Source organism: Bos mutus, chromosome 2 (genome assembly GCF_027580195.1).
Source record: "Bos mutus isolate GX-2022 chromosome 2, NWIPB_WYAK_1.1, whole genome shotgun sequence".
Lineage (NCBI taxonomy): Eukaryota > Metazoa > Chordata > Mammalia > Artiodactyla > Bovidae > Bos > Bos mutus.
The window spans coordinates 91,826,102-91,841,693 of NC_091618.1; the positions used below are offsets into that span (position 1 = coordinate 91,826,102).

At 38.3% G+C, this 15,592-nt stretch overlaps 1 protein-coding gene across 3 annotated transcripts in view; it reads right to left on the reverse strand.

Moving 5' to 3' along the window:
• The window catches only part of STAM2 (signal transducing adaptor molecule 2), a 50,045-nt gene that overhangs the window by 19,620 nt on the left and 14,833 nt on the right, over positions 1–15,592 (reverse strand). For all 3 annotated transcript variants that reach the window (XM_005894779.2, XM_005894778.2, XM_070390374.1), the window contains exons 2-7: positions 7,686–7,770; positions 6,560–6,635; positions 6,349–6,447; positions 5,306–5,452; positions 3,276–3,345; positions 2,484–2,670 (exon numbers count right to left, since the gene is read on the reverse strand). In XM_005894779.2, the coding sequence (XP_005894841.1) occupies positions 2,484–2,670; positions 3,276–3,345; positions 5,306–5,452; positions 6,349–6,447; positions 6,560–6,635; positions 7,686–7,770 (664 nt within the window). The remainder of the gene's footprint in view (positions 1–2,483; positions 2,671–3,275; positions 3,346–5,305; positions 5,453–6,348; positions 6,448–6,559; positions 6,636–7,685; positions 7,771–15,592) is intronic.

Genomic DNA, 15,592 nt, shown 5'->3' on the forward strand with positions numbered 1-15,592 from the left:
AGTCACGTCAGTCGTGTCCGACTCTGCGCGACCCCAGAGATGGCAGCCTACCAGGCTCCGCCGTCCCTGGGATTCTCCAAGCAAGAACACGAGTGGGTTGCCATTTCCTTCTCCAGTGCATGAAAGTGAAAAGTGAAAGTGAAGTCGCTCAGTCGTGTCCGACTCCATCCATGGGATTTTCCAGGCAAGAGTACTGGAGTGGGCTGCCATTGCCTTCTCCTATTTATTTCTAGATCCTTTATAATATTTGGGAGCACTAAGAATGACATTTTTTGGTATACTCTGTTAATAAGGAATCTGCACCTGTCTATCAGCTGAGTATTTCTTAAACTGAAGTCTGAGAATGATATATTTTCAAGGGACTTAAAGTTCTATATGTGAAGTTTTAAATTTTGTACTTTTAATTTCAACAGAATATAAAAACAATGGATATAGTCATATTCTGGATCATCCAGATGACCTCTTTTTTAATGCAAGACGGCCATTTAACTTTAGTACCCAAGTGTGCATTTGTGTTTAAAATCTTGCCAGTAATAACCAATCTCCTAGAATGAGATCATTTTACTTATGTGTGTTGATGAGCACATCTATGGCAGTTTTAAGATTGGGGTTTCCTAACATCAAAATGTGGAGAAGGAAATGGCAACCCACTCCAGTGTTCTTGCCTGGAGAATCCCAGGGACGGGGGAGCCTGGTGGGCTGCCGTCTATGGGGTCGCACAGAGTCGGACACGACTGAAGTGACTTAGCAGCAGCAGCAGCAGCAGCAGCAACATCAAAATGACATTTAATCAACCTACATATTCCATCATATTCATGTTGAATTCTCTTAGTAGTTTACAACAGAAAAAAACATTCTCTTTTGCAAGGATAAGCCTTAACTGAAAATAGTTTCATATGAGTCTAAGTTATTTAATGGATTTGTGCTTTAACTAGACATCAACGAAAAGACACATGGCTTCACAATGACGTAACCCTTTACATACTGCAAGCCTGCAGACCATACAGATAACATAATGCCACATGAACATCAAATGACATCAAGGGATATGGTATGTATGCAGGAGTCACGACAACCACATAAGAAACAATCGGAAGAAAACTGAGTTATCAGAGCAGTGAGCAGAACAGACTTGCTGAAGAAAATGAGGAAGCAGCTGTGCCACTGATCAGTACTGTTATTTACCTTGTGAGCAGTAACTTACACTGGAAAATTTTCTCATTACATAAAAATAATGCTCATTTTGTAGTTTTTCTTACATTTATTTTATAAATGTCCTTCATTTTATGCTTGTATAAAAGTATCAGAAGTGTAAACTTAAGTTCTTCTATAAACATTTTACACCCAGAAGCCTGACATTTCAGACTGTCAGCATTCAGACCCCATATTAACCCTTCACCTTCACATCTATTTATTCTCCTTCAGGGATCATGTGCTCTGGTCCACATGATTATTTAAAAAAGAAAAACAAAAAAGACTCTTTAAGAAAAAAAAAATGATTATTTTCTAAGTAAACATAATGTTATCTTGACTGTGTAAGAGACCTTCATTTTCCTGTTCTGTAAGATCAAAGTTCACCCAAAGTGAACCCACTGGATAAGCCTTTTTTCCTAGAGGTGTGTACCAGGTGTGACTCCGCTTTTTTCTGGACCCCAACATTACCTTTTATGGCATTCACAATCTCCATACCACATATTTACTTGTAAAGTAATCTTAACTCCCTTCCTTTATTCTAGGTTTTATGAAGAAAAGAACTATTTCCTCATTCTTTATTATAAATAAACACAGCATATTCATATAGTATTTTCCCAATAAATATTTACTGCAGCAAAGTAAAACCATTTTGGGTTTCTACCCATTTAAAAATACACTAATGTATCCTTACTAAGTTATTTATAATGGATACCAAATACATTTGCAATCTGTTAGTAACGAGTTGTTAGGTCTCACTCTTGCTAAATTTCATCAATTTCTTTTAAAAGCAAACTAAAGTAGAATTAGTCTCAGTAAAGACAAATCTATTCTTTATTACAAGTATAAGTGATAGAGAAATTGTGAGGGAGAGGCAGTAGCAGATTAACAACTGGGGAGGAGCTGAGCATAGTTTTTAGCTGAGCTGATCAAAGGTATTACTGCTATATTTCTTCCTAAAGTTGTTTTTTTTTTTTTGCCAGTAATTTTGGTATATACAATTCTCAATGTAAATACATCCAAATGACTGAATATTTCTGCGTCTCAATTGTGATAATAAACAATATTATTCAATACATTTTTAACCCAAGATACAAAGAACACTTTATTACCAAATTTAATGAAAGAGTAAGAAACTCAAACTACCCTAATTTTAGAAAGAAATAATTAAGGCAGAAAAGGTTCTAGTATGATTTAAATACACCAAAGTCAAAAGCTGAATATTCAGCATTCTAAATTAAGGATATGATACTGAATAACTTCAAAATATTCCAGAAACATTTAAAACATACCTGTCATCCAAAACAATAATAATTTCACCATGTTTAAAAGTGAGTTCATTGTCCTCAACAGCTTCAAAATCATATAAAGCTCTCACTTTCCTTGCAACTTTATTATTTGACTGAATTTCTGCAGATGGATATAAGGATTTTGTTTCTGTGTGCTGCTGCTTCTGCTCTTGCAATGATAATTCAATAGCTAGTTTGAAAAATTAAAATGCAAAAAACAAGACAGACAGTATTAACTCTGATTTTTTAAGAGTTTAAAAAGAAATATTACATAATATACTATTTAATAAGAATAAATCAAGTGAATGTTATTTGTCCAGTTAAATACTAAACAATTAGCTTTTGTAGGCTGGGGGTGGGGGCAAAAGGGGACAGGGCAGACAACTATGACATTTTTGAAAATAAAGTTTTTGCTCATTCCTTAATATCACAGTCTGTCATATACAGCAGCTATTATTTTTACAGCAAACAGATTGTGACATTATAATATGGGTAGCTTTCCATATAGAACAAGTCATGAACATATTTCTGTGCTTGACTCATAACTTTGGCATTAAAGAAAAGGTGAAATGTAATCTCTTCAAAGGTAGGACACTAAAAACCAATACTTGCAAGGATTATGAATTCAATTAACCTTATATCATGTCAGTTGTTTCTCTTACGTTTTCAGACTCCACTGATTTTTAGATTTGAGGTAAAATACTACAAGTAAACTCAGTTTTATTTTAATTTTTATTCCAATAAATCATTCTGCAAAGATCAGCAATACTAAACTACATGTGCTTGATTCTTTACCTTTAGCTATATCTTCATCTTCTTTGTTTTTGTTCGATGATGTACCGTTTTTGGCAGCAGCTGAGACAGTCTGTAATGTATAAGTAAAATGAACACAACTACCTTTTCAAAGAAAACACAAGCTCTATAATTACTTGCACATGCTAATTAAAAAAAACAACTAATGTAACTAATGAGTTTGACTTAAAAGTGAAGGTCTTTATGATAATTTTAAGTAGTTGTTTTCAAATACTAAAACAGAACATCAGAATTTTCAAGAAAACATGAAAAAAATCACAAAGGGCATGAACTGGTTTACATTTTGCATCAATCTTAGTATCTGACACAGAACCTGGCATAAAGAAAAGTACTTAAATATACATCTTTCCTGACTGCACTTCCTGATCTCGGTGGTCCAAAGCCTCCAATTCAGTGAGAGGTGATACGCTGCACAGAAGTACCAAGAAGCCAGGATAAAGAAGAAGAGCAGAGGCGGGACACAAACAACAGGGGCAGCTCCTGTTAACCCCCTTCACTACTCATTGTGTTTGAATGGTGGTGACTCTTCAGACATAGCAGAGGACTAAGGAAAGTCATGCTTAAACTTAAGGGCATGGAAGACAGAGATGTCCAGGGTTCCGAACCATCAACCAGTTTTTTCCGAATCATCAACACAGATTTTTGAGAATGACTTGCAGAAAGGACAGAGCAAGGAAAAGCTGGCTTTTTATTACTTTTAAGACTTTTATTTTTAAATTTATTTTTAATTGGAGGATAACTGCTTTACAATGTTGTGTTAGCTTCTGCTGTTTATGACAATGTGAATCAGCTATAAGTATACATATATCCCCTCCCTCTTAAGCCTCCTTCCTACCCCATCCCCCATCCCACCCATCTGCTTCATCACAGAGCACTGAAGCTGAGCTCCCTGTGCTACATACAGCTGCTTCCTGCCAGCTACTTATGTTACACATAACAGTACATATATGTCAATGTTACTCTCTCAATTTGTACCACCCTGTGTTGCCCCAGTGCCCACCAGTCCATTCTCCATGTCTGCAACTCTATTCCTGCCCTTCACATACGTTCATCAGTACCATTTTTCTCGATTCCATTTATATGGGCTAATACATGACACTTGTTTTTCTCTTTCTGATTTATTTCACTCTCTGTAACACATTCTAGCTCATCCACCTCACTACATTCTACTTTGAACCCATAGATCTGATCAACTGAAAAGGTTCTTTTTGTGTCTTCAGTCTATGGTCTAAAATTGAAAAAATACACAGTTCTCTTAGTTTCTTTGCCTAGCCCATATCCTGAGAAAACAAGAGACACTGAGAGCAGAACCCAAGATACAGTGTTTTTCCCCCACAGACCCAAAATACACCACAGACTCTGGGAATCATTATCCCTGCCTCCACCCCGGTCCTGCAAACGCTGTCCCTGTGTCCTCAAATAAACTTCTAGCCTTACAGGACAACCCATTTTATACGTAAACTACAGCATACTCCAGGCATGTTCCCTCTTCAGCAGACAGGCCTCGAGCTTTCTCAAGTCCATGAAATGATTCATGTCATTCCTCCCTTGACAACCTCTTTACTCCCCTTACATACTGAATTACATTCCAGCCTAAAAATTCTACTCTTCAACTTCTTCACCATCCCAGTCTACAGTTACCTCTTCTTGGCATCTAACTTTTGCACCCCTCATCCATCTTTGTCACTTATAATCAGTTATTTTTCACATATATAAAGCTACCCTTTCAATTGACTATAAATACCTTGAACATAAGGGCTCTCTCACACATCTATGCCTTTTGCATGACTCTAGATTCAGAGTCACATTAAACAGATTATTTATGGATGACTCACTTCTCAAAGTTCTCATGTGTAGAATTCACTCGACAATTACAGGCACTACACTAGACAAACTCATATAGAGTGGAGGTGAGTAATGACTAAGATAGACCTTGCCAGCTTTGAAATAAGGTATATACCTTCAAAATACTATAGTATAGGGTCATCCATGAGTCTGAATGAATCTCTTACCTGAGAACCTGATGGAGGAAAAGTAATTCCTTCTTCTTTCATAGATTTAATAGTTGCAGATATTAGACTAAACTGAGGGTCCTTCTGAAATTCTTCTGACCATTCTACCATTAAAGATTTCAGTTTTTCACATACTTTAGGATGAGCCTTTTAAAGAAAAGGAAAAGAATAAAATAGTTAAAATAAGCACTTGAATTATTTAACAAAGAGAATTACCACCAAAATTCTCTAGTTTTATGAATATCCACAAAAGTCCAGCATATCTTAGTTTAGATGAGCACTTGATAAATACCTATTTTAATATATACTTGTCTCTTGGAAAATCACCTGTTTTGAACATTAATGTTTATGTCTTATACAATGACAATGAATCTGTCATATTCATAGATTATTTCATGTTTTCCTAATATTCTCAATATTAGATTAAACTTTTTATATCAACTAAAGTAAAATTCTGAGATTTCTGTCACTAATAGCATGAACATAGTGAATCAGAGTTTCTATTACAAATAAACCAATAACAACCCCATCACAAAGGCCCTCTCCACCCTGTTCTCTAAAACAAAGGCCTCCTTTGCTCACCATCTCTAATGGGAATCAGGACAGAATGATGGTTAGTTTGGATGCTGGTATCACAGACACTTACATCTGAACTTCAGCTATGCCACTTATTAGCTGCATAATCTTAGACAAGTTACTCTTAAGTCTTAGTTTCCCCATCTATAAAATAAGAATTACCTGGGAATCTAACTTCCAAGAGTTGCTAAGAGCATTAAACAAGATAGCATACATAAAATGCTTAAAGCAGTGGCTGCTAATCCTCAATAAAGATCAGCTTTATCACTTATATATATGCTTTAGGGAGGAAAACAGTTTTTGGTGCTACAAATGCAAACAACAAATTTTAGAACAGAAAGTTTGTTTCGTTTCAAATTTATCTAAAAGGATTTCACTTACAACTCTACTAATGCTATAACACAGTTAAAATAACACAGCATATGTATTTTTTAATGACTCAAACTTCTTTTCTTTTTAAAATTTACCTTATTTTTTATCACAGCACGTACTTCTGTTGCAAAATCACGGGAACACACTTCTAAATGAAATATCTTTCCACAGTTTGCCACACAAGCCCCAAGAAGCTATTAATTAAAATAAAAATCAATATACAAATGTTGAGATGTAATTTTACTTAACTTACTGAAACAAACACATTTAAAATTTGGGCCAAATAATAACATGACTTTCACTTACAGTTAATGCCTGCAGAGCAACATGAGGAACTTTATGATTTACCCTTTTCATTATGGCTTTTAGGCAATCTTTTGCTCTAAAAAAATGAAGAAAGTTAAGTATTCAGAATTTCAATTCAAGCATTAAATACATAAGGTATTCTACAACCAAGTAACTTTAAAAGCTATTTGGTCATACAATACCTTATATGTACACCTGCAAACTTTACTTCATTAAGGGAATAAATCTATCAAATGATCTTACACCTTTTGCTCATAGACTTGTAGAGGGGAAAAAATGCTTACTGCAAAGGTTGTGTATCCCAAAATCAAAAGTCAAATCATTTCAAAAAGGTCAGTCAACACAAGAGAACAGTATCATAAAAATTATCTTTACATTTAAGACAGCTTTCAGACAGCAAATTCTTATCTTGTGGGGAAAAAAACTAGCAAGATACATAGTCTCATATGATTTAAGTATAACCATGCATGAATAAACTTCAAAAAGCTGGAACATTAAAACAAATGCTTTCATCAGTCTTCTAAACCTCTAATGTATAATCAGGTTAATGGCCCCATTCCATCCTCAAAGCACTATTATTTATATTCACTTTTTCATCATGATTTATTGCATTTATCTATTCATTACTGAAAGATCTTTTCAATATATTATATATTGTTATATTTATCTACTTCATTAATAACATGTCTAAGTCACAGGAGAATGCCCTAAATAATTAAGTCTATTCATTGTTAACATCTGTCCCTATTGAATCAAGGCATTATATATATATATATATTTTTTTTTGAGCTGTACCTTGAGTCTTCTGAGATCTTAGTTCCCCGACCAGGGATTGAACCTGGACCCCCAGCAGTGAAAGCACAGTGTCCTAAGCACTGGACCACCAGGGAATTCCCTGTATCAAGGCTTTAATTATACACTTCAATATTTCAAGTTTTCAGTTAATTCTTTTCTGTTTGTTCTTTCAGAATAAGATTAACCACATAAATTCAGCCAGTAGCATGTCTTTACTTTTACTCCCAAAAGGAAACAGTAAAAATCCCATTTCCTTCCAGAATTATATCAGGAAAAGAGATACAGATTATTAAGCTCCTAGACATTCACTGGGCATGACTGGCCATCTTACCCGTTAGGAGTGCTTCCAACTTTGTCACATATGTCCATAATAAGACTCCAATCTTCTGTAGTGTTGTACTCATTTGTAGCCTTTTCTATAAGAGATAAACATACAAAAAATTAGGATGTCTTACATGCCAGGAAAGACATAAAAGTATCCAGAGAAAAGAAACCAATTACACACAAGGGAACTCCTATAAGACCATTAGCTGATATTTTGGCAGAAACTCTGCAGACCAGAAGAATATGGCGTAATATTTTCAAACTGATGAAAGGAGAAAAAGCTACAAACAAGAATACTCCACCCACCTGAAAAAACACAAAAACAAACACTCTACCCAGCAAAGATATCACTCAGATTTGAAGGAGATAGAGTTTCATAAACAAGCAAAAGCTAAAAGAGTTTAGCATCATTAATACATGAACCGTGAACTTCCAGATGTTCAAGCTGGTTTTAGAAAGGGCAGAGGAACCAGAGATCCAATTGCCAACATCTGCTGGATCATTGAAAAAGCAAGCGAGTACCAGAAAAACATCTATTTCTGCTTTATTGACCATGCCAAAGCCTTGGACTGTGTGGATCACAAGAAACTGGGGAAAATTCTGAAAGAGATGGGAATATCAGACCACCTGACCTGCCTCTTGAGAAATCTGTATGCAGGTCAAGAAGCAACAGTTAGAACTGGACATGGAACAACAGACTGCTTCCAAATAGGAAAAGGAGTACATCAAGGCTGTACATTCTCACCCTTATTTAACTTATATGCAGAGTACATCATGAGAAACGCTGGACAGGATGAAGCACAAGATGGAATCAAGATTGCCGGGAGAAATATCAATAACTTCAGATATGCAGATGACACCACCCTCATGGCAGAAAGCAAAGAACTAAAGAGCTTCTTGATGAAAGTGAAAGAGGAGAGTGAAAAAGTTGGCTTAAAGCTCAACATTCAGAAAACGAAGATCATGGTGTTCGGTCCCATCACCTCATGGGAAATAGATGGGGAAACAGTGGCAGACTTTTATTTTTGGGGGCTCCAAAATCACTACAGATGGTGACTTCAGTCATGAAATTAAAAGATGCTTGTTCCTTGGAAGGAAAGTTAAGGCCAACCTATTAAAAAGCAGAGACATTCAGATCAGATCAGATCAGATCAGTCGCTCAGTCATGTCCGACTCTTCGCGACCCCATGAATCGCAGCACGCCAGGCCTCCCTGTCCATCACCAACTCCCGGAGTTCACTCAGACTCACGTCCATCGAGTCAGTGATGCCATCCAGCCATCTCATCCTCTGTTGTCCCATTCTCCTCTTGCCCCCAGTCCCTCCCAGCATCAGAATCTTTTCCAATGAGTCAACTCTTCGCATGAGGTGGCCAAAGTACTGGAGTTTCAGCTTTAGCATCATTCCTTCCAAAGAAATCCCAGGGCTGATCTCCTTCAGAATGGACTGGTTGGATCTCCTTGCAGTCCAAGGGACTCTCAAGAGTCTTCTCCAACACCACAGTTCAAAAGCATCAATTCTTCAGCACTCAGCCTTCTTCCCAGTCCAACTTTCATATCCATACATGACCACAGAAAAAACCACAGCCTTGACTAGATGAACCTTTGTTGGCAAAGTAATGTCTCTGCTTCTGAATATGCTATCTAGGTTGGTCATAACTTTCCTTCCAAGGAGTAAGCGTCTTTTAATTTCATGGCTGCAGTCACCATCTGCAGTGATTTTGGAGTGCAGAAAAATAAAGTCTGACACTGTTTCCCCATCTATTTCCCATGAAGTGATGGGGCCAGATGCCATGATCTTAGTTTTCTGAATGTTGAGCTTTAAGCCAACTTTTTCACTCTCCACTTTCACTTTCATCAAGAGGCTTTTTAGTTCCTCTTCACTGTCTGCCATGAGGGTGGTGTCATCTGCATATCTGAGGTTATTGATATTTCTCCCAGCAATCTCGATTCCAGCTTATGTTTCTTCCAGTCCAGCAGAGACATTACTTTGCCCATAAAGGTCCATCTAGTCAAGGCTATGGTTTTTCCAGTAGCCATGTATGGATGTGAGTTGGACTGTAAAGAGAGCTGAGTGCTGAAGAACTGATGCTTTTGAACTGTGGTGTTGGAGAAGACTCTTGAGAGTCCGTTGGACTGCAAGGAGATCCAACCAGTCCATCCTAAAGGAGATCAGTCCTCGGTGTTCATTGGAAGGACTAGTGTTGAAGCTGAAACTCCAATACTTTGGCCACCTGATTCAAAGAGCTGACTCATTTGAAAAGACCCTGATGCTGGGAAAGATTGAGGGCAGGCGGAGAAGGGGACGACAAAGGATGAGATGGTTGGATGGCATCACCAACTCAATGGACATGAGTTTGGGTAGACTCTGGGAGTTGGTGATGGATAGGGAGGCCTGGCGTGCTGCAGTCCATGGGGTCGCAAAGAGCCGGACACGACTGAGTGACTGAACTGAACTGAAACTGTCTTTACGAGAAATGTTAAAGCTTTAAGCAGCAAACATCAAAACTAGAAATACAAACATTTTGAAATGAAAAATCTCACTGGCAAAGGCAAATGTACAGTGAAGATAGTAGATTAAGTACTTACAAAGGTAGTAGGAAGGTTAAAAGACAAAAGAAGTAAATTCATCTATATCCAGAAGAGTAGTTAAGGGATACAAAAAACTGAAAACTTGTAAATTTAAGGATAAAGGCAATTATTCTGATGGTGAAATGTTAAGTTAGAGATTTTAGTAATATATTTTTGCCTATCATAAGTTGTAGACTCAAGCATCAAGCTCTACAGGTAGAAACTTATCACTCAAGTCTAGCTTCTTCCCTGGTAGAAAGATGACTAGTTCTTTTACAGGGAAAGTCAGGCCAGGCTGTATTTTTCAGAGGTTGAAAATGTTTAACTATTTCTCAAACACATCTAATAATCCCAGTTAATTCAAAAGTACAGACAGAAAAAAAAAAGGGGGGGGGGGAAATCTCCTAGTTCTACGAACCTCTTGGAAAACTATGATGCATATTTACCCAGACCTTTTTCTAGCATGTATATGGGGGAAAATATGTATAAAACTAAATAAAAGAGAGCATCCAAAAACTGATAACCACTTCCCTGCCAAAGTTATGAACAAGAAACAAAACAAAAAATAAAATATCACTGTCTTTCCTAATAGAAGCTTTAGGTGTGTTGGACAAATGGGCTTGGTAGCAGTGAGCCCCAGAGATGGACGTGTTAGCAAAAGACAGAGCAGACCTCTCCCTGCAGGGTTGAGCACCTGCACAATTATTCCAAGAAGAAATCAATTCATGGCTGTAAAAAGACCAGACAGCTCTTACATTGACAACAGGCACCAGGAGGGTCAATTACTCTCAAATTTACAATCAGATAAGTCATTATACCAAAGACATAAGAGATGTGGGTTTGATCCCTAGGTCGGGAAGATCCGAGGAGGGTATGGTATCCCACTCCAGTATTCTTGCCTGGAGAATCCCATGGACAGAGGAATCGGGTAAGCTATAATCTATAGGGTCGCATGACTGAAGTGACTCAGCATGCACGTGTACTCAAGTCATTATACCAGGGATGGAGTAAATAACGAAGTGGAGGCAGACTTGGGTGAAACTAACAGAACTCCCTGCTCAGGAAGGAGACCTCAGGGGTAGAGAAAAAGTACTTTTCAACAATGTGATCATCCTAAATATATTACTTCCTAAGGTGCCTTTCCACTTAACATAATCATCTCTTCATGTTCATAAATACATGTCTATACCATATAGTAAAGGCTATGGTCTTCCCAGTAGTCATGTATGGATGTGAGAGTTGGACCATAAAGAAAGTTGAGCACTGAAGAATTGATGCTTTCCGAACTGTAGTGCTGGAAAAGACTCTTGAGAGTCCCTTGGACTGCAAGGAGATCAAACCAGTCATCCTAAAGGAAATCAACCCTGAATATTCATTGGAAGGACTGATGTTTAAACTCCAATACTTTGGCCACCAGATGCGAAGAGCCAACTCATTTGAAAAGACCCGGATGCTGGGAAAGATTGAAGGCAGAAGGAAAAGAGGATGACAGAGGATGAGATGGTTGGATGGCATCATGGATTCAAAGGACATGAATTTGGGCAAACTCCAGGAGATGGTGAGGGACAGAGAAGCTTGATGTGCTGTAGTCCAGGGGGTTGCAAAGAGTCAGACGCAACTTGGCAACTGAACAACCACCACCACCGTTTTTAATAGCTGCATGATGCACCACTACATACAGCGTGGCCACAAAGTGCCTATATAAGCTAGCGAGAAGTCATCAGTGAACTGTAAATTTAAATCCATCAAGTACTCAGCCTCTCTTCTTTATTACACTTACTGGAATCACTCATATTGATGTCCCACATAGAATAAATAGCAAAATAATTAAAAGAGATCAGAACTGTGTGCAGAGAAGTTTCTGCAGATGTGTCACAGCATTAACACTTAACCCCATCATCTCTCTCTGCCACCACTCTTCTCCCTCCACCCAACCCTCAGAAAGAATGTAGACTCCAAGTGGCAGGAAGTTTTTGCTTTGTTTTGTTCACTATTATTACTTAAAATAAATAAAACAGTATCCAGTGCACACAGCGGGTGCTAAGTAATTATTTGTTGAATGAATGAATGAATGGTGCTGGTTGCTCCTTCATACCCTATAACCCTGGTACAATGACTCTAAAGGGGGAAACAACAGCAGAGCTTCTGAGTAAATGAACTCTAATAGCCTTAAGAAGCCCCATGTGGCCCCAGTGAAGTCTGTGCAAGCTTCTGGACCATTAAGAGCCTCATAGCTGAGCAATACTAGGGGCTCCACAGAATCAAGCTTCAATAGCAACACCAAGTGGCAACAAAAGGCAACAGCACCAGGGAGCTTTAAAGGGAGGTTCCCTTCTCCGCTTGTTTACTAAAGAGGAATGACAATACCAATACCTCTAGGAGTCCATCTAAAAACACAGCCAGGGTGAATGGGGAAAGGAATGCCTCCAGAAGGAGGCAAAGGACTTCTAGTACAGTGATATATATTTATCTTGAGTCTGAAGAGCAAATCACATATATTACAACTTGCCAGCTTCATGGTCAAATTTTCTCTCTGCCTATAATGGATGGGGTTTTGTTCTTGCTGCACAGATAGGTTATTATTTTTTTTTTTAATGTCATTTGGCAGTGTTACAACTACCTGAGATTAAATATTCCCCCAATATATTTTTTCTTTATATATAAATATATATATTATTTATCTTTTACAGGTAAATTCTTAGTCTTTCTGGAATTTCATCTGGCACATGGGGTGAAGTGGGGATCTAAGAATCTATCCTTTCTTCTTTGATCTGAGAAGCCAGCACCATCAATTACCAAATTTTGTCAGCATACATGTATATCAGTACCAATACACTCAACATCCACTCACGCCCCGCTCCTCCACAACTGATTTTTAGATCATCCAATAACCTACCTATTCCTGCTAGAACTCAATTTTTAATGACTGTTTTTTCACTTCTGGCTATGTGATACATAATTGTGTGTGAAGCCTCTTTGATATCCCCTCAAAACCCTTCCAACAATTTCAAAAATATCTCAACAGAATTTTTTTTACTTGATCTTTTATAGAAAATGGAAAAATCCTAATTTAAATACTCTATCCAGCATAGTTTACTTTCTACAAATATAGGACTCACAATTACCCTTTTTAAAAAGTATAAAATCTAAAGACTTTATAATGGCCTGCCAAAAAGTATTTCATTTTTCAAGTGAAGGAAATAACAGTTAAATTATGCGCTTAAAAGTATTTTAAACTCCAGGAAAAATCTTAAATATTATAATTAAGGAACCATTCTTTTATAGCATGTCACCATGCCCAGTGTTGGGGCCCTATCTCACATTATCCTATGTCAAATACATAGAGCGGGGGAGAGTTAAAAGAGCCCTCCTGGGGCCTAAATTCTAAATTTCCAGGGTTTGGTGGGTGTAAGTCATAACATTCCATCACCAGGTTATGATTGTATATGGAGAGCTTCAAATACACCGTGAAATACTTCAGAAAGATTCTAAGAATATCATAAAGAATCAGTCCATCAATACCTATAAGGAACAAAAGACTCACCCTCTACACAGCCCATAATGTTCAACACACAGCATTAAAAAGGATTCAAGTCTAACCCGTAAAACTTTTAAGAAAATAGGTTCCATCAGTAATAAAAAAAAAAAAATTATATAAAATAAGCATGCCTCAAAGAGATCTTTAAAGCTCTTCCTACTATGTTTGAAAATAAAAACTCACGACTGGTCTGCTTTCAACCATGGCAGAACATCTGGTACCAGACTTGCTACTCTATTGAAAACAAGCATGTTATTAGTCACTCCGTCCAACTCTCTGCAACCAGGGAGACTGTAGTCCACTAGGCTCCTCTGTCCACGGGATTCTCCAGGCAAGAAGACTGGAGTGGGTTGCCATTCCCTTCTCTAGGGGATCTTCCCGACCCAGGGGTGGAACCTGGTCTCTTGCATTGCAGGTAGATTTTTTACCATCTGAGCCACCATGGGGCTGAAAACAAGAATAAAACAGGCCAAAATATATGAGGCAACTGTGGTCAGGAAGTGAACAACAAGCAGTGCACATCTGAGGTTTCTGAAAGAAGGGAAATATGAAGTAAGCCTCACCATGGCCCTAGTGTTCTACCTGGGCATACTTTCTTGTCCCAACACAAGTAGTGAAAGCCGCTCAGTCGTGTCTGACTCTTTTCGACCCCATGGACTATACATGGAATTCTCTAGGTCAGAATACTGGAGTGGGTAGTCTTTCTCTTCTCCAGGGGATCTTCCCAACCCAGGGATTAAACCCAGGTCTCCCGCATTGCATGTGGCTTCTTTACCAGCCAAGCCACAAGGGAAGCCCAAGAATACTGGAGTGGGTATTCTTCTCCAGCAGATCTTCCTGACCCAGGAATCGAACCAGGGTCTCCTGCATTGCAGGTGGATTCTTTACCAACTGAGCTATCAGGGAAGCCCAAAACACAAGTAGAAACAGCCCAAATAAGGCACCTAGGAGACAGAGGCCAGATTTCTGAGCATAGGGATTTAATCGTGGGTCCTTGTTGGTCAAGGGCTATGCTGTATACACCCACACTCCCACACACTCTGGGTGAGGTTCTATGAGGTCTAGCACAGATCACCTGCTATTAGACTGGAAGGCTGCACAATGCAAGGAGTCTTTACAAGTTCCTACCTGCTATGGACTGAGTGTCTGTGTCCCCACAAAATTCATACCATGAAGCCCTACCCAGCACTGCTGGAGCTGGAGACCAGACTCTAAAGAAGTAATTAAGGTGAAATAAGGTCATAAGGTTGAAGCCCTGACCCAAGAGGATTAGTGTCCTCAAAAGAAGAGACACCAGAGAGCTCCCTGTCTTTTCTCACATGCACAAAAATGAGGTCAGGTGAGGACACAGTGAGAAGACAACCATCTGCAACCCCAGGGGCGAGCCCTCATTAGACACCAACCCTGCTGGGAGCTTGATTTTGGACTTCCAGTCACCAGAAATGTGAGAAGACAGATTTCTGTTGCTTAGCTACGTGGTCTACGTTATTTGGCTATGGCAGCCCAAGCAGACTAGTACCCCAGCCAACTAGAGTAGAGAGGACCATATTTTAGGCTATCAATTGAAACCTCCAAAAAGGCTATCACACCTTAGGAGTAAAGGCATCCTAGAATATAGTAATATCAAAACAGACCTATCTCACAAAGAAAACTAGTTAACCAACACACGGTAACTAAATGCATGCACACTGGAATCATGTCAAATGAAGACTACTTGTACATTAAAGCACAGTTTCAATACTCCTTCAAATGTGCACAAAACTACCAACACCTAGGATAATCTAGGACAATATACTCAGTGTGCTCT